The sequence below is a fragment of the Prionailurus bengalensis genome, chromosome B3 (assembly GCF_016509475.1).
Source record: "Prionailurus bengalensis isolate Pbe53 chromosome B3, Fcat_Pben_1.1_paternal_pri, whole genome shotgun sequence".
Classification (NCBI taxonomy): domain Eukaryota; kingdom Metazoa; phylum Chordata; class Mammalia; order Carnivora; family Felidae; genus Prionailurus; species Prionailurus bengalensis.
In genome coordinates, this window is record NC_057355.1 from 100,867,495 (window position 1) to 100,893,931 (window position 26,437).

At 38.4% G+C, this 26,437-nt stretch overlaps 2 protein-coding genes across 5 annotated transcripts in view; one reads left to right on the plus strand and one right to left on the minus strand.

Annotated features, from left to right (window-relative positions):
• The window catches only part of TXNDC16 (thioredoxin domain containing 16), a 143,108-nt gene extending 126,908 nt beyond the window's left edge, over positions 1 to 16,200 (minus strand). The window contains exons 1-4 of one of the 3 annotated variants that reach the window (XM_043556159.1): positions 15,904 to 16,200; positions 6,376 to 6,497; positions 4,754 to 5,059; positions 3,447 to 3,529 (exon numbers count right to left, since the gene is read on the minus strand). In XM_043556159.1, coding sequence (XP_043412094.1) covers positions 3,447 to 3,529; positions 4,754 to 4,916 — 246 coding nt within the window. In that variant the 5' untranslated portion in view covers positions 4,917 to 5,059; positions 6,376 to 6,497; positions 15,904 to 16,200. Of the gene's footprint in view, positions 1 to 3,446; positions 3,530 to 4,753; positions 5,060 to 6,319; positions 6,498 to 15,903 lie in introns of all 3 variants that reach the window. The other 2 variants (XM_043556158.1, XM_043556160.1) reach the window with 2 other exon arrangements.
• Positions 16,201 to 16,690: 490 nt separating this feature from the next.
• Positions 16,691 to 26,437, plus strand: part of GPR137C (G protein-coupled receptor 137C) — a 65,759-nt gene continuing 56,012 nt past the window's right edge. The window contains exon 1 of one of the 2 annotated variants that reach the window (XM_043556162.1): positions 16,691 to 17,188. In XM_043556162.1, coding sequence (XP_043412097.1) covers positions 16,775 to 17,188 — 414 coding nt within the window. In that variant the 5' untranslated portion in view covers positions 16,691 to 16,774. The remainder of the gene's footprint in view (positions 17,189 to 26,437) is intronic. The other variant, XM_043556161.1, reaches the window with a different exon arrangement.

The following is a 26,437-nucleotide window of genomic DNA, read 5'->3' on the forward strand; positions in this document are numbered from 1 at the left end:
TAAACACTAAAAAAAATTTTTTTTAAGTCAGAGCATAGGGGATGGTTGACATTAGGACAATAGATTTTTTTTCCATTCAGCCGTTTAACATATATATGAACACCTACCATATGTTAGTCACTCTTCTAGTCACTGGGGGCACAATTAAGTTCCAAATAAAGATTTTTATCTTTAGAACTTACATTCTAAAAGTAGGAGACAGACAATTTTAAAAACTAATTAATATGTAGCATTAAGTCCCACAAATTAAGAAAACAGTAAAGGGACAGTATGTAACAGGACATTTTATACAGGTAATCAAGGAAGGCTTGGCGGGGGGGAGGGGAGGTGACCTTTGCACAAAGAACTGAAGCAAAGTAGTGATGCATACTATTATATAAGTATGTTGAAAAGAGGAGTTCTGACAGAAGAGAAAATACTTGCAAAGGCCTTGTAGAAATAATACATCAAGCAGGTTCAGGTAACAAAAAGATGACTTGTAGGTGTCAGGAACAAACTGAGCAGGTTGGAGAGGCAGAAAAAGAAATGAGAGGAAGCCAGTGTCCATAAGAGTGAAGAGTTTCAAGTTTATCCTAACTGTAACAGGAAGCCTTTTGGAGGGGTAGCAATGTGACCTGACACATTTGACTTATGCATAGAGAAGAATTTAGTAGGACAAGAGTGAAAGGAGAAAGGCCAATTATTAGAAGGCTATGGTAGTTTCCCAGATGAGAAGTCATGAAGGTCTGGACAACAGGGGTCAAAGTGGAGGTGCAGGAAGTGCTAAGATTTGGGAAATTTTGATAGTAGAACCTAAAGGTTTATTGATGGGTTGGTTATGACAAAGTCAAAGATGATTCAAAGTTTTTTTTGTTTTAAAGTCTACTTTGATATAGTAAGATAACTATACCAGCCTCCTTTTGGTCATCACTTAATGATACATCTTTTTCCTTCCTTCAATACTTTGAAGATATCTGAAGACTGACTTTATTTTAAGATGCATTTCTAAATAGCATACATTTGGGTTTGGTTATTGCACCCAGCTTGGCAATCTTTGTCTTAACTGGAACATTTAGTACATTTATATTTTAGTGTTTTCTTCATCTACCTCTGCCTCCTGAAATCTTAACTTTTCAAGACAATCTCAAAATGCTACTTTTTGTAAAGTCTTTCCAAATACCATACGTGACCTTCTGCCATGACAATCAGATATGAGCTTCCCTTCTTTAAACCTCAGTGGCATTTTATCTGTATCTCATATTACAACGATCATGTTCTGCTACTTATTGAAGTGATTTGTGTTTTATCTCCCCTATTTAGGATCTAAACTGTCCAAAGAAATAGACTGGGTCTTTATCACATATCTATCTAAGAAACTAGATGAAGCAGCTCATTTCAATGTCATAAACATTTACCAAATATTTATTATGTGCAGAGAGTGAGCTAGGTACTTAATATTTGTCTGCCTTATTCACCAGTCTTCTTTCCACACAGCTTAGCATCCTCAACTGTAAAATCAAGACTTTACGTTTTGTTAGTTCATAAAGGCAACAACACTCTAGGCATGAACTTTAATATTCTATTTTAGTTACCAGATATACAGTTACTAGTTACTCAATAAATAGTATGATTATCCCTTTTGAATGTCATACCAAGTTAGTATTTCATCTCTAAACTTTAGTCTAGAATTTTATTAAAAGCTCCTCGAAGATGAGCACCATTATCATTCTAGAGTGTAATCAGCTGTTCAAAGTTAACCCAGTTACATACAGAATTAAGAAAAGACTTTTTTTTAAGTGTTTAGCAGTGACATAGAAATAGAGAATTGGTCTTTTCCCCTGGTTCCTCACACATTCCTAAAACCCTTGTTATTTCCTGAGTGACAGGAGGGCTAGGAGTATCTTTTGTTCTAACACTTGGTCTTTAACCCCAGTTCCTTATAGAAGAGCTTCTAAGACCCTTGGAAACTCCTAGAGTATCTTTTTGCATGCTAAAACACTGATCACTGGGGGGCCCTAGATAGCTTCAAGATGGGGGCTGCTCACTAAAAAGACAAAGGCATGATTAGAAGATTGAACTTTCTGCCCCATCTCCCATCCTCTGCACTAGAGATGAAGCCAATCACCAGTGGCCAATGATTTACTCAATCGTGCCCACATAATGGAATCTCCATAAAACCCCTAAATAACAGGGCTTGAAAGCTTCCAGGCTGGTGAACACATCTAAGTAATGGGAAGGTGAAACACCCCATACTACAAGAGGACAGAAGCTCCTGTGCTCAAGGCTTCCAGACCTTGCCATATGCATCTTTTACATTTGGCTGTTCCTGAGTTCTATCACGTATAATAAACCAGTAATAGTACACAAAGTGTTTTCTTGAGTCTTGAGAGCCATTACAGCAAATTATTGAACAAGCAAGGAGGGGGTTTTGAGAGCTCCCAGTTTATAGGCAAGTCAGACAGAAGTTGTAGGCAACCTAAGAATCTACTCCCTATGATTGGCATCTGAAGTAGAGGGCAATCTTATAGGACTAAGCCCTTCCTGTGAGATCTGGGTTACATGGGTGGTCAGTATCATAAATGACTGGTGTAGAAAACTCACACATTTGATGTCAGAAGTGTTCTGTGGATAGAGGGAAGAGTTTCCCTTTAACAGGCAAGGTTAGTTAACCTTTCTATGCTTCCTGCCCTGGGAACTCTAGCTGCAGGGACCAAGTGGGTCAGCAGCCATCTCTCAGAAGCAGAAGACTAATGAACTAAGAAAAAATAAATGTACACAGAAAGTCAGGTAGACACTAATCTGACAGAATTTAATAATCACTGGGTTATTAATCATTCAATTTTCTGAGGTACAAATTCTAAGATTAAAGTAAATGAAAAGCTCATGTAGCTATCTAATCCATGATGCATGTGGAAATTTTCCATAATACTCCATGGCAAGTTTGAACATTTTTTGAGAAAAAAATTAAATACGTCATTTCAAGTTAGGCTGTTTTGACTTTGTCCTAAAAATAAAGGAAAAACTGCAACATAAGCAATTATAAAGACTTAGAAGAACAGAAAACAAAAAATACTTCAATTGCCTCAATTTTGATACTTCAGTTTGTGCTAATAGAAATTTAATAAATAGTTGAATGTGGAGATCTACTATATTTGTCAGGCAAAACAAAGCAAAAAAGCCTAAGTATAGCATTAAAAACTGAAACAGTTTATAAAACAAATTAAGTTCTAAGCTAACAAAAAATTCTGAACAGCTTTTTTCTTTATCTACATGTACTAATTTACACCATAATCTGGAAGTATCTTCTGTGCTTCTGTTCTTTCTTATGAAAAAAAGGTAGAAAAAAAATATTTTTCCAGTTTGGAAAAAGATCTGAAACGTAAGTATTTTTAGATACTCAGCATTAAGTCATATAATTATAAAATGTTTGTCACTAATAATTTAGTAACAAAAAAATATCTTTCTACCTTTGCAACTGAAATTCCAAAGTCCTGGAGAGGTTTAACAGCCTCATTCAGTTCTTCAAGAAATATGGAAGTTCTTGGAGAATCTAAAATAAGAAATGTTTTATGAATGTTTTATGGCTCGTTCCTTAGGAAAGATGAATTTTTAAAATTAAGGCCCAAAGCTGCAAACTGAAAAAGAAATGGATTGGTTTGCCCAACAAGTATATACAATACAACCAATAATCAAGTAAACATACCTGGTTATATAATTTTATACCCTTACTTCTTATTGCCTCATTACTCTTATTTCTAATGTTTTATGATGATTTTAATTTTGTAAGTGAATTTTTAAAATTTCTAAAATAAGAATAAATAAATGTTTAATTCAAAGCTAACATTCGGCATTATTTTTCCAAGTTTCCATATACACAACACACATGTATACATGCACAAAACTTTTGAAATGATTTTAAAATACCATTTTCAAATCACAATTATAAGAACCAAGAGAAACGTGGATTAATTTCACTTACTAATTCCAGGAATAGTATTTTTTAAGGCATAAAGACTTAAATGAGACCATTACATTTTTAGTTATGTTCAATACTTACATTGGTTAATCAGTGTAATTAATGGTATACTAAAGCAGAGTATTAAATAAAAGCATTACTAATTCTTCACTTAAAGTTTTAAAATACTTTAAACATATCCACTTGCTAAAAATATCAAGAAGTATACTTTCAGAAATGACTAGATGAGGGGCGCCTGGGTGGCTCAGTTGGTTAGGCATCGGACTTCAGCTTAGGTCATGATCTTGCGGTTCATGGGTTTGAGCCCCACAACAGGCTCTGTGCTGATAGCTCAGAGTCTGGACCCTGCTTCAGATTCTGTGTCTCCCTCTCTCTCTGCTCTGCCCCTCCCCCCACTCACATTCTGTCTGTCTCTCTCTCAAAAATAAATAAACGTTATAAAAAAATTTTTTTAAAGGACTAGATGAAATTCAGGTGTTACTCTACTAATAGCTAATTCTTATCTGGTATTTACTAAAGACTAAGTCACATGAATAAAGTCATTTAATCCTCACGACAAATTTATAAAGTATTATTTCCTCATTATGGATGACAACAAAAACACAGAGAGGCTAAGTGATTTAACCAAAATCACACAGAAGGTCAACTGGCACAATCATGATTTAAACTCAGGCATATATATTTTAGTAACAGCTTTATAGCACATAATACTAATCTTGACAGTATCCCAGCAATACTACTGATTAAACAGCAAGAGAAACATCACAAAAATCACGTCAGAATATAAAAAATACTTACCGGCTTGACAAAAATAAGCTAAGGAGGCTTTTCCCGGTTGCAATGTACTGAAGTATTTCTGAGGGCTCAGTTCTGATAGAGAGTCTACTGCTGACTTATAAAAAATGCACATCATGACAAAAGAGATGCCAACTCTATATATATTGAAACTGGAAGACATCATCAGCTGTAGTTGTACATGGGCAGGAGATTTTTGTCTGTTTTGTTCACTGCTGTGTTCTGTTGCCTAGGACAATACCTAGCAACGGTAGGTATTCAACAAAGTTTTGCTGAATAAATTTGTTAAACAAATGAATGAAGTAAAATCTGCAAGAAGAATAATGTAAGGCATTACTTATGTATTTGATTTTGTTAATACTTTCCTATTTCCTTCTAGTAAACATTTGAGAGGGATATCTATAATGACATTGATTTGATAATACAATTGATTCTGGATACTTGCAAAAGATATCAAATATATCCAGAAAATACAATATGAAATATTTTATGTTTAATAGATCTTTACTAGAGTATGTTAAGCTAATTGTCATTTTTAAGGGTTCTAAAACTAAGTCTCAAACCTTATCCAACCCTTGTTTTAAATTGGTCATTTTATCTTTCTCTACCCAAAGTAGATTTACAATGAATACTCAAATAGTTATTTCATACCATTACCATGGGAGTGAGGCATCCAAAACCTACATCTATTATGTTTACATTCTTTTTACTTTAAATTTCCTGGAAGATAGCTATTAAAACTACTTAAGGGGCACCTGGGTGGCTCAGTTGGTTGAGCGACCAACTTCGGCTCAGGTCACGATCCTGCAGCTCATGAGTTGGAACCCCACATGGGGCTAGCAGCTATCAGTACAGAGCCTGCTTCAAAACCTCTGTCTCCCTCTCTCTCTTCCCCTCCCCTGTTATGCATGCATGCATGTTCTCTCTCTCTCAAAAGTAAATAAAAATAAAAATAAAACTTGGAAACCAATTTGACAATAAATTTCATATTAAAAAAACTAATAACATTCCTTCTAAGTATAGTTTTAATTTTATTTGTTTATAATTTTTTAGTGTTTATTTTAGAGAGAGTGAGAGCGCGCGCACACAAGTGGGGGAGGGGCAGAGAGAAAGAGAGACACAGAATCTAAAGCAGGCTTTAGGCTTGAGCCATCAGCACAGAGCCCAACACGGGGCTTGAACTCACCAACAGTGAGATCATGACCTGAGCTGAAGTCAGATGCTTAACTGACTGACCCACCCAGGTGCCCCATAAATACACTTTTTTAAGTATACGACTTAGACTTATACAGCTTAGACATTTAAATATCTTTTTCAACCCGTTTGTTTGTTTTTTTTTTCAACGTTTATTTATTTTTGGGATAGAGAGAGACAGAGCATGAACGGGGGAGGGCAGAGACAGAGGGAGACACAGAATCGGAAACAGGCTCCAGGCTCCGAGCCATCAGCCCAGAGCCTGACGCGGGGCTCGAACTCACGGACCGCAAGATCGTGACCTGGCTGAAGTCCGACGCTTAACCGACTGCTCCACCCAGGCGCCCCTCAACCCAAGTTTTAATTCAACTCTACCTTCTGAACTCAGACTTGTTTTAATACTCTCCTCTCTTCTTCCATGCTGCACTTACTTCCATGCTGTCCTCTACATCTGTTGTCAATTCTTTGTCTCCCATTTTGCCACTTTCAAATTTCTCTCCAACAATTTCTTCTTTCAGGAAGTTTTCCACTGATGATCTATAGTATCTAAGTTCTAAAAGAAGACAGTTTAGGAAAATTAATATAATATAAAAATATCATACTTCCAGAATGGAGAGACATACCCACAGGTATAGGTGAGATTTTTAATTTTTTTTAATTTCAAATAGAACCCCTACCTTTCAAACAAAAGATCACTATCTCAAAACAAGAGACAGAAAAAAATAGCAAAAATTACTCAGAATGAGAGGGGTAGACTTTCTGTAAGAAATAAAATAATAAAAGAATGAAAATTTAGGGAAAATTGTACTAGATACTTAATCTGCTCTTTCAATACAATCAGTAAGCATATAATACCTCTCCTTTAAAAGCAGGTATTCCTAAAAAAGGAGCTAATTACTAATTACTTCTTAACATTCTTTTCATTAGAGCTAATTTATATCAGTGAACAAATTTGTCATCAATATTTAATAATGAGCCAAGAGTTCAAAAATTCAAGTAGAATGAGTGAGGACTGTGAGTGAGAGGCATATAAAAAAGTAATTTTAATGATATAATTAGGGAGTATCCTTGGCATTAACATTGATTACACATTTTAGCCATTTTAAACCAGTGTATTTTAAAGCCACTTTATATTAATGAGGATGGTTTAAAATAGGTCATTCAATATTTTCTTTATTGGGGGGAAGGGAAATGCATGCATCCTGAGGCTAAGGGAATAACTATGTAATGTATTTACTATATGAAATAACCAAAACCTAATTAAAAATGAACCTTTTAAGTAAAAGTACATTTGAACGAGTCAAGTATAAATATAATTTTTCCTGGACGTGTGGTTATAATTCAGTTATTTTAACACTAAATTGGACAGTAGGGTTAACACATTATTTTTTCCCCTAGAATGAATTTTGTAGCAGTAAAAGGTCTAACTGCACATTCAGTGCTAGAATACTTTCCCACATCTATCTCATTGGACAAATGAAATTATAGATGTTGAAGTACTACACATTTGGTCAATTAGAGATGTTGGTGATTATTCTGACGTACATATTTTCAGGGATAGGAATTCATTAGTAACTATAACCTTTGCAATTTTTCCATCTTTGATAAATTTGATTATTTAAGTAATTACTTAAAGCAGAGAATATTACAGAGATCAACCAGAAATATAGTTTATGTGGTCTTAATAAAATAAACACTGAATAATGATTTAACCAAATCTATGACAACCACAGTTCAGAGGATGGGGAGACAGAAAGTAAGGGAACATACAATTAGTGTGGGAAAAGAAATAAAAGAGCTAAATCTTCACTTTCACAAGACCAAAAGCCAAGTTTATTGGAAATAGGAAGATGAATGCCAAAAGAAATAGGGAACAATTGAAATAATTCCCCCTAAGGAATAAGAAATTGGAGGGGGAAGACACCAAGGGGACTTTTGAAGTCTTATAGAAAACCATCTGACTCTTTACCTTTTCATTTTGATTGAAAAGTTAAAGTCATTCTATTTGGACTATATCAAAATAAAAAGCTCTGCACAGCAAAGGAGACAGCTACCAAAACTAAAAGACAATCTACTGAATGGGAGAAGATTTGCAAATAACATATCCTAGAAAGGGTTAGTATCCAAAATATATATAAAGAACTTACATAATTCAACACCAAAAAAAACCAAAAAACAAAAACCAAAAAAAACCAACAAAACAAAACAAAAAAACAAAAAACCCCAAGTAATCCAATTTAAAAACGAGCAGAAGACATGAACAGACATTTCTCCAAAGATGATACACAGATGGCCAACAGACACATGAAAATACGCTCAACATCACTCATCATCAGGCAAATGCAAATCAAAACCACAATGAGATGTCATCTCGAACCTGTCAGAATGGCTAAAATCAAAGCTCAAAAAACAACAACTATGGGCAAGGATGTGGAGAAAAAGGAACCCTCATGTACTGTTGGTGGGAATGTAAACTGGTGCAGCTACTGTGGAAGACAGTATGGAAGTTCCTCAAAAAATTTAAAATAGAACTACCCTATGATCCAGTAATTGCACTATTGGGTATTTACCCAAAGAATATGAAAACACTAATATAAAAAGATATATGCACTTCTATGTTTACTGCAGCATTACTTGCAACAGTCAAATTATGGAAGAAGCCCAAGTGTCCATCCATAGGTAAATGAGTAAAGAAAATGTGGTATGCATATGTAAGTATGTACATACATACATATATATACATACATACACCCACATAATAGAATATTATTCGGCCAAAATAAACAATGAAATTTTGCTATTTGCAACAACATGGATGGATCTAGAGGATATAATACTAAGCAAGTAAGTAGGAGAAAAACAAATACCATATGATTTCACTCACATGCAGAATTTGAGAAATAAAACAAAACAACAAAGAAAAAAAGAGAGACAAATCAAAAAACAGACTCTTAACTACAGGGAACAAAGAGTTACCAGAGGGGAGGGTGGCAGGGGGATGAAACAGGTGAAAGGGATTAAGGATACACTTATCTGGATGAGCACTGAGTAACATATGGAATTGTTGAACTGCTACACTGTACACCTGAAACTAATACAATGCTGTATGTTAACTACACTGGAATAAAATAAAATAAGAATTAAAGTTGTTACTTATATGTAATCAAATTTTCCATAGCTTCTATTCATATTAATCCAACCTATCCTTGTGGGGCCACAGAAGATTGTTCATTTCACATGCATGGAAAATAAAATGCATTTGCTCAGAGACATGTTCTCCATATAAAAATATCTTTAAATTAAAAAGAAGAGAAATTTTGATGGGAAAGGGTGGGGAATGAGAAGACCAGCAAGAACAGAGTAAAAGCAAAGATACAAAAGGTACTCGGTGACTTTTTCCCTCCAGTAGGTAGAAAGTAGAATAGAAAACAATACTTAATGATTCAAAATCTAAATATCAATAAAGAGATGAATACCTTGAGAAATGTGACGTTGGTACCTTGGTGTAGTAGTTCATTGGTATGGGGTAAATAGTTCCAGTTCTGTAGAAGTTGAGATTACACTTAGCTTCCCGCACCTCCCACCTGTAGTGAGTTAGCTGTGCCCACTGTGTGACTTAATCTGGCTAATAAATGTAAGCAAAAGCTCACGTTTCTTTCAGGCAACAATTTAATAGCCAGTGTGTGATAGGGCAGGATTTATTTTCTTCTGTCACAGTCATTAAAAATGCTCAATTTGTGGCTGTTCCTCAGCATGAGTCCCAGAATGAGCACAACAGAGAACCCTCACTGATTTGCAATTAGCATGTGACAGAGGAGGAAATCAACCTTATTGCCTTAAGCTACTGAGATTTGAGGGGTCATCACTACAGCATAATCTAGTTTATCTTCACTATTATACAAACTAGAATGAGGTGCTACCTTAACAAGAACCCCAAAACATTGGCTTAGAGGCCAAGAAGCAAGGACCGTTCAGGATCTAATCAAGGAAACTTTCATCAGAGACTGGAGCTTGGCAATCCACAGTAAGGAGTGACAAAACATTTGCTGAAACGGTCACTATAATAATTTGGAGGTGACACATACTTAATGAATTTATAATGAGCATGTACCCAGGCTTGTGTGGCTAATGAACCTCTTTATGGCCCTAAGAGAGGAGGCTGGTAGTCAGAAGATGAACACTGTGTGATAGTTGCTGTTGGTTATGTTTAATGAGATATTCAAAGAAAGGTAGTCAAAGAACCACTGCCATCCAAGAGACTAGCTGGTTAATACTTACACAGTCCTTTAGCCCCCACCCTTCTACTGTCAGAGAGCAAGCTGACAAGCTGCTCAGCCATGGAAAGGGGCCATACTATCCAAAGCCAACTTCAGATGTGGCCAAAGATAATAAAGACGGAAAGACCTCTTGCAGAGTAAAGCCAAGGACCATGGAGAACTATGCCCCAGGGCATATGCCAGAATATGAACTATTCGATACTGGTCTACAATAATGAGATAAACAAAGAAATTGAGAACAAATGTCAAAAAGTTTTTATAGTCCTTTTTACACAGTTTTGTGTTTTATGAATCTAAAAAATTTTTAACAGGCTTGTCATGTGCTAGGTGTTTTCATTTTATTTTTCTTATAATTCATTTTTATTGTATTTAACAAAAATTCAAAGTAAATTGGAATTTTAAAAAACTGGTCATTCTTAGCAGATAGTTTGAGAAGCACTGACCTAGAGAAACCAGTGAACAGAACAAAAGCCCTAACAATATCTGCCCAGTGATATGTCAAAGTTGCTACAGTTTAAAGTCTGGTGTATGTCTTCCATTCTTCCCCTCTCCAAATTGGCACATGTATTATAGTTATTTGTCCCTACACTATCCTATGTATCCAAGTGGAGGTGGGAAACAGGTAACTTATAATGTCCTAAGACATTAACACTACTGGGCATTACTTAGAGATCCTGGACTGTTGAGCTTGGCACAGTGAATGAATGGGATTTGAGGGCTATATCCATTGGGAAGGGCCAAAGATGAATTACATGTAAGAAGGAGAATATCTGTTGACAAACATGGTGGATTGTTCAAATGTTTCTAGTTCTCTACACATGTTAAAATTGTACTTCTCCACTTCCTTGAAATAGGAAGTGACTTGATTTGGCCAATGAAATGTACAGTGACATATGTAACTTCTGGGAGCTTTTAAGAGTCAATATAGGGGCGCCTGAGTAGCTCAGTTGGTAGAGCATCCAACTTTGGCTCAGGTCATGAACTTGTGGTTCGTAAGTTCAAGCCCCACGTCAGGCTATGTGCTGACAGCTCAGAGGCCTGGAGCCTGCTTAGGATTCTGTGTCTCCCTCTCTCTCTGCCCTTCCGCTGCTCATGCTCTCTCTCTCCCTCCCTCAAAAAATAAATAAATATAACCCAGTGAAGAAATGGGCAGAAAACATGAATAGACACTTCTCTAAAGAAGACATCCGGATGGCCAACAGGCACATGAAAAGATGTTCAGCGTCGCTCTTTATCAGGGAAATAGAAATCAAAACCACACTCAGGTATCACCTCACGCCAGTCAGAGTGGCCAAAATGAACAAATCAGGAGACTATAGATGCTGGAGAGGATGTGGAGAAACGGGAACCCTCTTGCACTGTTGGTGGGAATGCAAACTGGTGCAGCCGCTCTGGAAAGCAGTGTGGAGGTTCCTCAGAAAATTAAAAATAGACCTACCCTATGACCCAGCAGTAGCACTGCTAGGAATTTATCCAAGGGATACAGTACTGATGCATAGGGCCACTTGTACCCCAATGTTCATAGCAGCACTCTCAACAATAGCCAAATTATGGAAAGAGCCTAAATGTCCATCAACTGATGAATGGATAAAGAAATTGTGGTTTATATACACAATGGAGTACTACGAGGCAATGAGAAAAAATGAAATATGGCCTTTTGTAGCAACGTGGATGGAACTGGAGAGTGTGATGCTAAGTGAAATAAGCCATACAGAGAAAGACAGATACCATATGGTTTCACTCTTATATGGATCCTGAGAAACTCAACAGAAACCCATGGAGGAGGGGAAGGAAAAAAAAAAAAAAAAGAGGTTAGAGTGGGAGACAGCCAAAGCATAAGAGACTGTTAAAAACTGAGAACTGAGGGTTGATGGGGGGTGGGAGGGAGGGGAGGGTGGGTGATGGGTATTGAGGAGGGCACCTTTTGGGATGAGCACTGGGTGTTGTATGGAAACCAATTTGTCAATAAATTTCATTAAAAAAAAAAATAAATAAACATTAAAAAAATTTTTTAAAAAAGAGTCAATATATATGGGGGGGGGGGTGGTCTGGGTGGCTCAGTCAGTTAAGCACTCAACTTCTGCCAGGTCATGATCTCATGGTTTATGAGTTCGAGCCCCACGTCGGGCTCTGTGCTGACAGCTCAGAGCCTGGAGCCTGCTTCCCATTCCATGTCTCCCTCTCTCTCTCTCTGCCCCTCCCCCGCTCATGCTCTGTCTCTCTCTTTCTCTTAGGAAATAAACATTAAAAAAATTTTAAAGAAAGAGTCAATATATACATTTCATGAATCACAACTCACTTTTCTTCTGCTATAATGAATGATAACACTCAAAATGAGGCCTTCTCAGGCACCTGGGTGGCTCAGTCAATTAAGCATCCGACTTCAGCTCAGGTCATGATCTCATAGTTCATGGGTTCGGGCCCCACTTCGGGTTCTGTGCTGACAGCTCAGAGCCTGGAGCCTGCTTCAGATTCTCTGTCTCCCTCCCTCCCCCCCGCCTCTCTGCCCCAACCCAGCTTGTGCTCTCTCTCAAAAATGAATAAAAATTTTTTAAAAATAAAAAAAAACCGAGGCCTTCTCTGTTGAACCAAGTCTCAGAAAGAGGACGACATAAGGCAAAGCTCCCAGATAACCCAGAGAGAGCAGAAATTAAACACTTGCTTTAAACCACTGAAGTTTGGGGGTTGTTATTACAGTATAACCCAGCCTAGCCTTATCGGTTTTAATAATAGCTAAGGGGAGAGTGACTTGAACATAAATACATATACTAGATTTTTAAAGCAGAAAATGTGAAAGAATTCATAGGAAATTGGGGCACGTGGGTGGCTCAGTTGGTTAAGCGACTGACTTTGGCTCAGGTCATGATCTCACAGTTTGTGAGTTGGAGCCCTGCATCGGGCTCTGCACTGACAGCTCAGAGCCTGGAGCCTGCTTCAGATTCTGTGTCTCCTCCTCTCCTTACCCCTCCCCTGCTCACGCTCTGTGTCTCTCTGTCTCTCAATAATAAATAAATGTTAAAGAAAAAAAAAAATTCACAGGAAATTGACCCAATTTCACTATAGGGAAGATTCTAAAAGAGAAGAGGACTCTTTCAAATGCAATGGACTATAACCACAACAGGTGTCAATACTAAAAGAAGGCGGAAGTCATAGGCAAATATTTGCCAATAGTACACACATCTCCCAACTACATGCAGACTCCTACCCTTAGAGCCTGGAGGGTCCCCTCAATTCATCAGGATAATGTTCCTGTCAGCACTAATCAGAGTTGGTATGCAAGATGTAAGTTTTGCCTCATCCCTAAACTCTAAACACGTATGCCTGCACAAGTCATTTAAAGTTGGAAAAAATGTGACAATTAAGGTCAAATACAAAAGGGTGACAAACACTGTAAGCATGGAACAATGAGACTGTAGTACAAAAAGAGCTAAAGCTTGCAAATAAAATGCATCAAAATTTTGTTCAGCACCTGAATACTGAGAGAGCCCCCAGGGGGCAATGAGGAGGAAAAATTTCAACAGGAAAACTCATCCCCTTGCAGGGAGGGCAGGAGGAAGGATCTGCCTTCATGTGTTCCACAGCTGGAGCAGCTGATGAGTGACTCTTCCCACTTTGGGATTGGGTCCTATTTATAATAATACTGGAAAAAAAGTTCTGCTTTTAAATGTTTGAAGACCACTGTGCCAGAATAACGTACCCTTCTAGAACAATATTCAACCATTGTGCATTTGAACACTTTCATATTTTAGAATATCAAGCAGCAAGTTTTTCTAGAAGACTTTGGTTAGTTTCCCCTTTATAGACTCAAATTTCCCTTATGATTAACAATAAAACTAATGGTTTCCCACGCAAGAAAAAGAGGAAATTAACAACTGTAAACATTAAACAAATTATGCCAAGATCTGTGGGCATCATTCTCTGGGAAAAGACACATTTTTTATTGTGCAACAAATGCAGCATATAATGCTTACAAACTTCCTGTAAGAACATTCTGGCAAAAATTAGCTTACAATTTAATGCTGCTACTAGAGAAAACCTGCTCACTGAACCAGCCTCAAATAAAATGTTGATTAGTTCTCAGCGCAGTTTATCAGCTAAGACTCAGTGCAGGCCAAAAAAAGACTCAACATCTCTCCACTTCACAGCCCCTTCACGGCAGCTGGGGCAAAATCCTCTATCTGCCCCAACTGCATGCCCATCATGCACCCCCAAAAAAGGAAGGAGAAAAGAGACAGCTATCTGGACTTGCTCTGGGATAAAAAAAATTTCACAAAACTATTTCATAGTAAAACTAGTATGGGTATTATACTGATGTTGTTTACTATGACTCTGAGTAGAAAATATAAAAGAAACAGACTTTCATGGTGAACTATTCGTGAAATGAAACAGGTACCTCATCATTGTGGAAGATACAAAAAAAAAAGGCATGTCAGGGAATAAGAGGTTCCCCTGATTGTGATGAGTGCCTAAAATCACCAAACTCTGAGTTCATGCTTCATTTACGCACTTACGCACATAACTGCTTAACTCACTTTAACTCACTGCTGCCATAAGCACTCTGTCGCAATTCAAAAAGAACTGTGTGAGTGCCCTAACCACATTCTCGGAGGTATCTTGTAAATTCCAATAAACATGAGATCCTTCTCTAAAGTGTGGATGTTGGATTAGACCTATTAATTTCTTTCAACAAGTTGTACACTACTCTAGGCTGCAATGAACAGCCTGCTCAGCTGACTGCTCTGCTGCATCTGAGGGATCCACATAAGTGTGCCAGGCCTGAACGTCTATCACAGTCTGTCCTATAAAGAATCCAAAACACACCAGTATCTGGCGCCTGGGTGAACCACTGTCCCAGAATCTGTAGTACAAGACGGACTTTAAAGTTCCCTGAAGATCACTTAGCTTGGAAAGAAGGTAGCAACACTCCTCTTGCACAAAACATTAGGACAAAGTATGGTGAGTTAGGGCAGGCAGAGTTGGTGGAACCAGTACATGGAGCAGTGTCTTTCACAGGGATACTGAATCTGTGATGTGCCACTCATTCTAAGGAAAATACATCATTTTGTGTCACTTTGCTCATTTTATTACCAAACACAAGAAAGAAAAAAAAAAAACTCAGCAATGTCATGTCAGTCCAATACAGGTTGGAAGTTCCCTCACTTATTTGCACTCTTGGAGGCCCAAGAGTAGCGCCACCGTCCACCGAAAACAGGACTAAGGTTTGAAGGAATACGTGTGGAATTTAAGGAGTACAAACTATTCTACTTCTTCCTAGACAGTACGTTCATCAACGACTTACAGTTCTCTTTCTGCCTTTTTTCTCTAAACTTATGCCCAGAGCATCCTTCCAAATTCTAACTTTCAAAGACCCACATTCCCCCTACTCACTTGTCGCTTGGACCTCCATCTCATCCTAATACCCCTCTTCCTTTAAGAGACATTGCCGAGGAAATTTTTTGCTTCAAGCTTCATTTCACCCTTCTCATTCCATCCTCTCTCCCCACAAAGGGGTCATGTTTTTCTCGCCGCTTATGCAGGGGGAAAAAAGAAGAAAGCAAAGCGGCCCTCAGAAGGATCCGGGCGAGGCCCCTTCTAAGCCAAACTCCAGAACTCGATGGTGCGGCCCATCCGTGCTGGCGGAAACCACAGCCCCTCGATTGAGGGACCAGCGCTGCCACTTACCTGCGGAGACGTGCGGGCCAGACCTACCCGGAAGGACCCGGACTGTTCCCGCAGCCAACAGTTGCCGCCACGTGAAGGAAAGGCAGAAGGCGGCGCCGTGCCCCTCTGGCGGGCAGCGGCTACCCGATGCGCCCACCTACTAGATAGAGCGCAGCACTCAAGCCCTTCACACTTACTGCCACCACCGCACGGAGGGGTCGACCTGCAAAGCAAAAAAAAACAAAAAAACAAACAAAAAAAAGAACCCCCAAGGCTCCTCCCTCTCCTCGTGCTCCCTACGTGCGGCCTCTCCAACCAATGGGAAGCGCAGGGGGCGGAGCGAAAGCCGCCCCAGGTGACAGGCGACTACCGAGTCCTCCCGCCGGCGCGAGCTGGCAGTGTAGTTGCCGGGCCAATCGGCAGTGTGGGTGGGGAGTGGAGGGGAGGGAGAAGGCGAGGAAAGTGGGTATCCAATCAGATCTCAGAGCCTTCGAGCGACGGGTCCTGTGGCCCGTGGCCTTCCGAGTGCAGCGCGCAGGGGGCGTGCCCACCTGGGCCAATCGGCGCGAGCCCACGGTGCGGAGCGAGCGCCTCAAATGCTCGGGTTTCTCAGCTGATTGTCTCCAGCCGAGAGTTGTTTTTTGCAGCTACCGAGCGGAGCCGCAGCAGGAGGAGCTGAGACCCCCGGAGGGGGGGGGCGGGCGGGGAGAGGAGGCGGGGTCCGGAAAACCGCGGCTGCTCTGCGCGGGGCTCCGGGTCCTGTCACGGCGCTTCCTGGGGTTGGAGGTTGGGGTGGGTGGGGGGTAAGGGGGAAATCCTTCTCCCCCTCGACGGCGGCTCCGAGTCCGGCCTCTTCCTTCCCGCGCTCTCTCGCCCGCTCCCCAGCCCCCTCATGAGGGTGCCTGTGCCGGGTCCGGCGGCCGGCCGCGAGCCCTCGACGCCCGGAGGCGGAGGCGCCGTCGCTGCCGCCTCAGGCGCCGCGGTGCCGGGCTCGGTGCAGTTGGCGCTGAGCATCCTGCACGCCCTGCTCTACGCCGCGCTCTTCGCCTTTGCCTACCTGCAGCTGTGGCGGCTGCTCCTCTATCGGGAGCGGCGGCTGAGTTACCAGAGCCTCTGCCTCTTCCTCTGTCTCCTGTGGGCAGCGCTCAGGACCACCCTCTTCTCCGCCGCCTTCTCGCTCAGCGGCTCCCTGCCCCTGCTCCGGCCGCCCGCTCACCTGCACTTCTTCCCCCACTGGCTGCTCTACTGCTTCCCCTCCTGTCTCCAGTTCTCCACGCTCTGTCTCCTCAACCTCTACCTGGCGGAGGTAAGGCGGGAGGACGGGCATGCGGGGCCGGGCGGGTGAGCGGGGCCGCTACGATCAACTCGGGCTGAGGGCCGGGGGGAGGGGGGATCGGACAGTGAGAGGCGGACCCGAGAGCAGCTTGGGGAAACTGAGGCACGCCTGGAGTGTGCGCCAGTGTTCTCGCCCTAAACTTAAGAAGCGGATTGACTCGGTTGCTCAGAGGCTGGCGGGGTTGAGTGAGTGAGAGTGTGGGTTCCGACAACTTGAAACAGGACAACCCTTTGTTCGGTGTTTTGGCCCTCCGAGGTAAGGTGTTGGCGGCACCAACAAAGTGGCATCGCAAGAAGTAGCGGCCCCGGTAGCTCCGCCAAAGCTGGACTGTGTTGAGAGAGGTTGGATGCTGAGGTAGCAGCAGCTCTGCTGAAGCTGGACTGCTGCCAGCCATTACGTCACCAGGCAGAGCTGTTCCTCTGCTATTGTTGCTGCGTTTCTTTTATTAGAAGCTTATATTCCCTCCTGCATCTCCTTTCCTGTGGCTCGATAAGCCTCACACAAATTCCGTTCGATAAGTTCCCCAGCAGGGTTAATGATCGATAACCGATGCCGAGGGTCGGTATAAAGACCTCCGTAGCGCTCTTAATGTTGGCCCCACTTGCTCCATGCTTTGGCTATATATCCTACCTCTTGTAGCCTAGTGGTTTATTTAGAGCTAATTAAGATAGAAAATACGAGCTTAACCTATGACTGTTGCGGAAACAAACCACTAAACTGTTTTTGCAATAACTTAATAGCTGGAACCTAATCACACCCCCTTTCTCTTTTATGGGGAATTGCTGGTTGGATTGCATTGTTCTGCAGCGCTTAGGTATTTGACCCATTTCAAACAGGTTTGAGAGTGGAAGGTTGTCAATCATGTGTGTCAGCTAGTGGAATTTAAGCCACAGAATTTTGAGAATTGCCCAAAAACTCTCCCTTCCCCTCCCCCACAAAAAAAAAAAAAAGATTGAGGAGGGGTGGAAACAAGGTGACATCATATGCTTAATACTGACTAATATAGAACAATATTGGTCTATGCAGCTAATCCTCTCAAAGGCTTTTGGAGGTGATGAGAATTAACATAGTTCTGTGCAAAAGTAAAAAAAAAAAAAAATTTGAGGCAGATTGTTTATATTCCCTGTGTAAACCAACTCTTTTCTCCCATAATAGATGGGGAAGTAGAATGCATAATTTTAAAATTACAGTCATAACTTCAGCTTTTTACCACACTGAAAACAACACTTGAAAATAAGAAACAAAACTAATTTAACTTGAATTCTTTTCCTTCCCCACCCTTTGGAAGTCCAAGCAATATAATGACAAAACCGAAACAGTAAAAAGCAAAAGTAAAAAGCATGGGTAATCATAAATCACATAATCATGCCGTAGTCATGTCACTTATTTGATGATGTTCTCATCTTCTAGTTGTTGTTTAAGCTTCTGTTTTAACACTTCTGTCCTTTATAGTTAAATCGATACATTGTGTTCTTCCTGACACCATTTCTGATACAATACCAGAGACCTCTCATTTGTTTTACTCTAGCTTCAGATATAATTTACCTGAAAGAGACTAGCAATTCTTATGCCATGGTCATCAGATAATTTGTTTTTCCCCTATACATTTGGACCTATAAAATCATATTAATAATTCACTGTAAAAATATTAGGCATTTCATAAAGTAGCCAAATACTCATTTTTTTTTACCTTTTTTTTACCTTTTTAGATATAAGATATGCTACAAAGGGCATAAATCTTAAGTGTACAGCTAGGTGAAATTTTATGTATGCCTACACTCGTGTTACCACCACCCAGACCAAGACAGACGGCATTTCTGGTGCCCCAGAAGATTCCCTTGTGCCCTCTCCCAGTCATACCTCTCACCTTGAGGTAATCACAGAGTGGCTAAATACTATCACAATAGTAAAAGCGTCTATAGTTAAGTTCAAAATTATGAAAGTATGCTTCTACAGCATAAACTGCATCATATCTAGATTGGGTTTTCATACTTTTAGTTGCTGATGTTCCAAGCTAAATGAGGAAGAATTAAAAGTCTAAAAGTCTTGTTAAGGGAATCTTTTGTTTGTGTGATGTACTTTTCAAAAAGCAGTAAAACACAATAAACCAAGACACTGTAATTCAGAAAGAAGATAGATCAAAGCTTTTTCCTTTTGGAGTGTCTCCTAAAATTATAGATTGTCTATGCTTCTCTTTTTATAATGAAATTAACAAATTTAAGACACATAACTGTACTTAAAAAAACAAATTTTCAACTGAGAAAGATATCTTGACCAAAAACCATTTCCTTATTCATTAGAAAAAAATCCAGAGGAATCTGTATTTAAAAGAGAATTTGAATTTACATTATTAGAAGTACACTTTCAATTGATCCTTCTGAATTAATGAAGCTTTTTCAGTGAGTTCTTGGTATTGTAGAAGGATGGTAGGGAAAGCCTATGTAGTGGCAAATAACAAAACGTAACTGACATTTGATTTTTTTTTTTTTTTTTTACCAAAAGATCCTATACCTGTTTGAATAGTTGTACTTCTTGATTACCAAATCACTCTCTTTGCTGTCATTAAATGCCAATTTCATCTTACTGTCAACCTCTTTAAAGCACTTGTTGCATACGTTTCTCACTGATTAAAAACATTCTAACTTTAAGGACAAAGAACCATGGAGCAATATAAAAATAAAGTTAGAAAAACAACCATTACTACTTTGAATGCATTTTGGTGGTTCGTCTAAAACTCATTCAGTTTTGAAAAAGTTAAAACTACCTAAATCACTCTTTCTTTTGTTGACTACACTTGAGTGGAATTGAGATAAGGACAAGTAGCCCTTTTGAAATAACTAGACTTTTCAACTTAACCTCCTGGAAGCAGATAGTTGGGGGAAAAAAAAAACTGTACACTAATTTAAAAACACCTACTAAACTTTTTCTGGCATGATCAGTAGAACAGGTACTTTACCAAAGAAAGGTTCACACTCCTGCACTTTTACCAGGGAAGACTTTAGTCTTTAAAATAGATTATCTGATAAAAAGATGCTACCTACCACTGGAACAAGTAAAAGCACTTAAGATGAGAGTTGATAGTATACTATCTTTGGAGTATTGTTATATACCCCAGAATCAACGAGTTCATCTTCAAGGCCCATGTTAACATTTTTTTTCTTGCAGTTTTGTAACATGATTGCCAGTTGCTTAATTGGGATAAAATATGGTGACCTAATCACAATGCCAAAACAACCAGGAAAATTAAATTTAGGAAAATTAAACTCCTACAATCATGGATGCTCTCATTGTGCCTGACAATGAATACATTCTTCCAAATACCGATGCTAGGTCAAATAGTGTGTAGTTAAACTTACATGTACTAGGGTGTCGTTATAATGTTTTGTGATTTCTCACAAAAGCATTCCACCACCAAAAATGGAAATTCTTTAAGGATAAGTTACTTTATTATATTTTTATCTCATGGCAGCTAGAACAATGGTGAATATATTATTGAATGACAATCTTGAAAAGGCCAAATCTAGAAAATATTTAGCCATCTAAATATTGGACATTAACTTCATTTTGGTGAACATTTGAAGTAAATTATTTATGTACTTTCTAAGGTCTTTATGTTTTCTACTGAAAAGCTTGCCTATGGTATGAATGCCAAGATTCTTTTGGATTATTGTGACATAACTAGATAAAAGTTCATTTTGGTTACCACAGGTAAAATATTAGTAATGAAACCACTTTAATATATCTGAGTTTTGCTTAGCAATACTATTTTTATATCATGGTAAATGGCACATAGTAATTAGGACTTTGCTAATTTGGTTTCAACAAAATCTATTAAATAGAAAAGTCTGTAAAACAAGTCTCACATCATGAGTCAGTTACTATTTGCTGGAGATAGTGGTTTTAGTTCAATGTTGGATTTTGTAACATTTGTCTTCACAACCCCCATGATACAGGTAGATACAAGCAGGGTGTGATTTTTCCAAGGTTAAATGGCTATGCATCAGATGTAAAGCTACCATATAGCCAAAGGCTATAAAGTCTTATCAAGTGATTGATCCTTATAATATATTCTGATGGTCACCACCAACTTTTCATTATTTAGTACTTTACTATTTGCTTTCCCACTTTCCCCCATTTCAAACCTTTGCCCTCTCCAGCAAACTCTTTCTTCCCCCTTCATTCTCAACATATGACCCTCAGCTCCTAGTTTATAGAAGTAGAAACCAGGGCCATCTGGCTGAACAAAGATTCAGAAAAATACCTTAAAATGCTGCAGAGAGTATTCAGTCTTTTTCAAAGAAGTGAAGAAATTCCTCAGAGGTAAAAAACAAAAAACAAAAACAAAAACAAACAAAAAAACCACGCACACACACAGAGTGAATGCAGAATGTTACAGTACCACACAGATGTTTGCCTTGGGGTTGGAGGTGGTTATTAGCTGCTTCCTGCTGGCCTAAAGCTTGCATGTTACTTTTATGTGTTGGGGGTCTGGGAAGGTGACATTGGAGGCAATACCTTGTGATAAAGTCTAATCAGAGACTTCATTCCCTCCAACTTAATCCCAGAATTCTCAAAGTGTATATCTTCAGTGAATGGACTATGAAAAATAAGCATTTTGTCAAAGGTTGATGATGGGCTTTGTGCCTCTCTCTGCCTCGGTCTTGGGTGATGGAGGTACAAATTGGGAAAGAAAAGTCTTTACTGAGAATGCATGGCAAATTTATTCTCACACAAGTTCACACCACTTCTGTCAACTTGGAGAAAAAAATAAAACCCAAACTGAAAATGTAGTTTATTGGTATGCTGGCTTGGTAGTAACCTCAAGAACCTGGAAGGAGCACATGCAAATCATTTGTTGACGAGTATACTTTAAAGTTTTTTTTTAATGTTTATTTTTCAGAAAGAGAGAGCACGTGCAGGTAGAGGAGGGGCAGAGAGACAGGGAGATATAGAATCCAAAGCAGGCTCCAGGCTCTGAGCTGTCAGCACAGAGCCTGATGCAGGGCTTGAACTCAGGAACTGAACTGAGAGGTCATGACCTGAGCCAAAGTCAGACACTTAACTGACTGATCCACCCAGGTGCCCCTTGAGAAGTATACCTTAAACCCAGAATCCTAACAGATAAAATTTCACAGAACATAAGCATAAGATGAAAAATTACACTACAGAATCTACACTACCAAGATTAAAAATGTTAGAATTATCAAATACATAACAAAATTTTTATGTGAATTAAGAAAGTAAAAAGTATTGATATATGACTTTAAAACTTTAGGCACATTTGGAAATCATTTTTAAATTAAAAATATTAAAATTAAAAACTGGAATGAATGGTTAAACAACAGATTAAACAAAGCAATTAGTGAAGATCTGAAAGTAAGATAACCCAGAATATAGCTCAGAAAAATAAAAAATCATAACTATGAACAGGGATTAAGGGAGAATGAAAATAGAATGAACAGCTCCATTATATGTCTAATTGGAATTTCAGAGAAATTCTTCAAAAGAATAAAGACTTAGAATTTGCCCAAATTAATGAAAGACAGCAAGTTTCTGATTATGAAATCCCCCCTGTCAGCCTGCTCATGCTTTCTCTCTCTCAAAAATAAACATTTAGAAAAGATTTTAAAAGTACGATACAGAAATCTTGGAGCTGAAAATAACACAAAATCTGATGTGAAAATTCATTTGAGGGTTCATCAGCAGACTAGATCAAACAGAAGAAAGGATAATGAACTCAAAGACAAGTCATTGGAAATAATTCAGTCAGAAGAGCAAAAATAGAATGAGAAAGAATGAACAAAGCTAAAGAGACTTGTAGTACACCATCAAACAGACCAGTATATGCATTGAGTCCTAGATGGGAAAGAGACAGAGAAAGGACCAGAAGGCTTATTCAAAGAAATAATGGCTGAAAACTTCCCAAATCTGGAGTAGGAAATGGACATCCAGATCCAAGAAGCCAGAAGATTATTAAAAAAGAGGAATCCAAAGAAAGACAAATTATAATCAAGTTGTCAAAAGCCAAAATTATTTTTAAAAACAGAAGAATAGGGGCGCCTGGGTGGCGCAGTCGGTTAAGCGTCCGACTTCAGCCAGGTCACGATCTCGCGGTCCGTGAGTTGGAGCCCCGCGTCAGGCTCTGGGCTGATGGCTCAGAGCCTGGAGCCTGTTTCCAATTCTGTGTCTCCCTCTCTCTCTGCCCCTCCCCCATTCATGCTCTGTCTCTCTCTGTCCCAAAAATAAATAAACGTTAAAAAAAAAATTTTTTTTAAACAGAAGAATAGAGCCTTTTCACTTACAAGGGAATCCCTATAGGACTGTTAACAGATTTTTCAACAGATATCTTGCAGGCCAGAAAAAGTGGGATGATCTAAAGTGCTGAGAGAAAAATAACTGCCAACAAAGAATAATATTTACTTTGTAAAAATATCCTTCAAAAATGGGAAAATAATGACTTTTCCAGATAAACAGAAGCTGAAGGAGTTCATCAACTGCCTTACAAAATACATACCTGCCTTGCAAAATAATGCCAAAGAGAATTCTTCAAGTTAAAACAAAAGGATGGTAAAAAGCCACATAATAGCATAATTATGAAACTCATGTAAAGATAAATACATAGACAAATATAGAATTGTATTATTGTAATGGTGGCGGTTAAATCACTTTTAATTCCAGTATAAATGTTAAGGAAAAATGATTATAAAAATGTTAAAAGATACACAAAGTGGTGCAACAAAAAAATGTTAAGGGGGAGAAGTTAAAGTATAGAGTTTTTGTATACAGTTGTACTTAGGTTATTATCAGCTTAAACTGTTATATTTTTTGTACACCCCAAGGTAACTACTCACACATACCTGTAGAAGTTATACAATAGTAAAAGGGAAAGGAATCAAAGCTTATCAATACAAAAAAAAATCAACAAATCACAAAGGAGAATAGCAAATGATGAAAAGACAGACCAAAGAATAACAAGACTAAGAAAAATATCAACAAAATGGCAATAGTAAATCCTTAGTTATTAATAATTACTTTAAATGTAAATGGTTTTAAACTCCCCAATCAAATCATTTAGAGTTAACTGAGTTGAAAATAATAATATAAGACCCAACTATATACTGTCTACAAGAAACTTACTTCAGATTTAAGAATACATATAGACTGAAAGCAAATACTAACAGAACTGAAGGAAGAAATAGACAGTAATAGCATAATAGTAAGAGACTTCAATACCCCATTTTTAATAATGGATAGAATATCCAGACAGAAGTTCAAAAAGGAAACAAAGCACTTGAGTAACACTATACACCAAATGAAACTAACAGACATACGCAGAACATTTCACCCAACAGCAGCAGAATACACACTCTTCTCAAGCACATATGGATCTTTCCCCAGGGTAGATGACATGTTAAATCACAAAATAGGTCTTCACAAATTTGACAAGACTGAAACCAAGTTTTTTTTTTTTTCTGACCACAATAAAATGAAAATTAAAAAGCAATTGCAGAAGTAAAATTGGAAAATTCACAACTTTGGAAATTAACACACTCTTGAACAGCCATTGGGTCAAAGAAGAAATAAAAAAGGAAATTAGAAAATATCTCATGACGGGCTTCTGGGTGGCTTAGTCGGTTAAGTGTCCAACTTTGGCTCAGGTCATGATCTCACAGTTCATGAATTCGAGCCCCACATCAGGCTCTGTGTTGACAGCCTGGAGCCTGCTTCAGATTCTGTGTCTCCCCCTCTCTCTGTTCCTCCTCTGCTCGCTCATTCTCTCTCAAAAGTAAATAAAGATTAAAAAAAAAATTTTAATATCTCATAACAAAGGAAAATACAACATACCCACACTTATGTGAACAAAAGTAGCACTAAGAAGTCTGTAGTGATAAATGACTACATTAACAAAGAACAAAGATCTCATATGAACAATCTAAACCTACAACTCAAGGAGCTAGAAAAAGAACCCACTAAGCCCAAAGTTAGTGGAAGGAAGGAAATAGCAATGATCAGAGTAGCAATAAATGAAATAGAGAATAGAAAACTACAGAAAAAAAAAAAAAAACAGTGAAATTTAGAAAAAAAGAAAAGAAAATTATAAGTGAAAGAAGAGACTTTACAACTGATGCCACAGAAATAAAAAGTCTGAAAAGACCTATACCTAGTATGGAGAGCGAATCAGTAATCAAAAACCTACCAACAGAGCAAAGTTTAGATTCGGATGGCTTCACTGGAGAATTCTACCAAACATTTAAAAAATTCATGACAGTTTTTCTTACACACTCCCTCCAAAAATTGAAAAGAACATTTCCTGGGGTGCCTGGGTGGGTCAGTCAGTTAAACATCTGACTTCAGCTCAGGTCATTATCAGTTCATGCGTTTGACCCACACATCGGGCTCTGAGCTGTCAGCACTGTGGGATTCTGTGCCTTCCTCTGTCTGCCCCTCTACTGCTCATGCTGTGTCTCTCTTTCTCCCAAAAATAAATAAATATGAAAAGAAATTTTAAAAATAAAACATTTCCTAACTCATTTTATAGGGCCAACATCACCCTGATACCAAACCCAGCCAAAGACAATACATGAAATCTACAGGCCAATATCCAGATAAATATAGATGTAAAAATCCTCAAGAAAATATGAGTAAATTGAATCCAAGAGCACAGTAAAAGGATCATACACCAAGTTGGATTTGTCTCTGGGATGCAAGAATGGTTCAACATAGAAAAATCAATTAATGCAGTACACCATATTAACAGAATAAAGGATAAAGTTATGTGATTGTTTCAATAGATACAGAAAAGCATTTGACAAAATTTAACATTCTTTCATGATAAAAACTCTCAACAAAGTAGGAATAAAAGAAAATTACCTCAACATAATAAAGGACATATATGAAAAGCTATAAGTAACATCATTTTAATACGTCTTGAAATATGGCCTAATTTTCCTTTTGGTTTCTTTTTTAACCCAATGGTTGTTCAAGAACGTGTTGTTAAATTTCCACATAGTCGTGAATTTTCCATTTTTACTTCTGTTTTTGAAAAATATAAGGAACATAAAAATTTAAATATATTAAATATAAGGGCATACAAACAGTGATCATTCATGGAATAAAATTTCCAACAACAGGATACACTTTTTATTAAGGAACAGTTTTAGAAATTGAGCACATACTAGAGCATGAAAGCAACATTAACAAATTAGAGACAGTGACGAA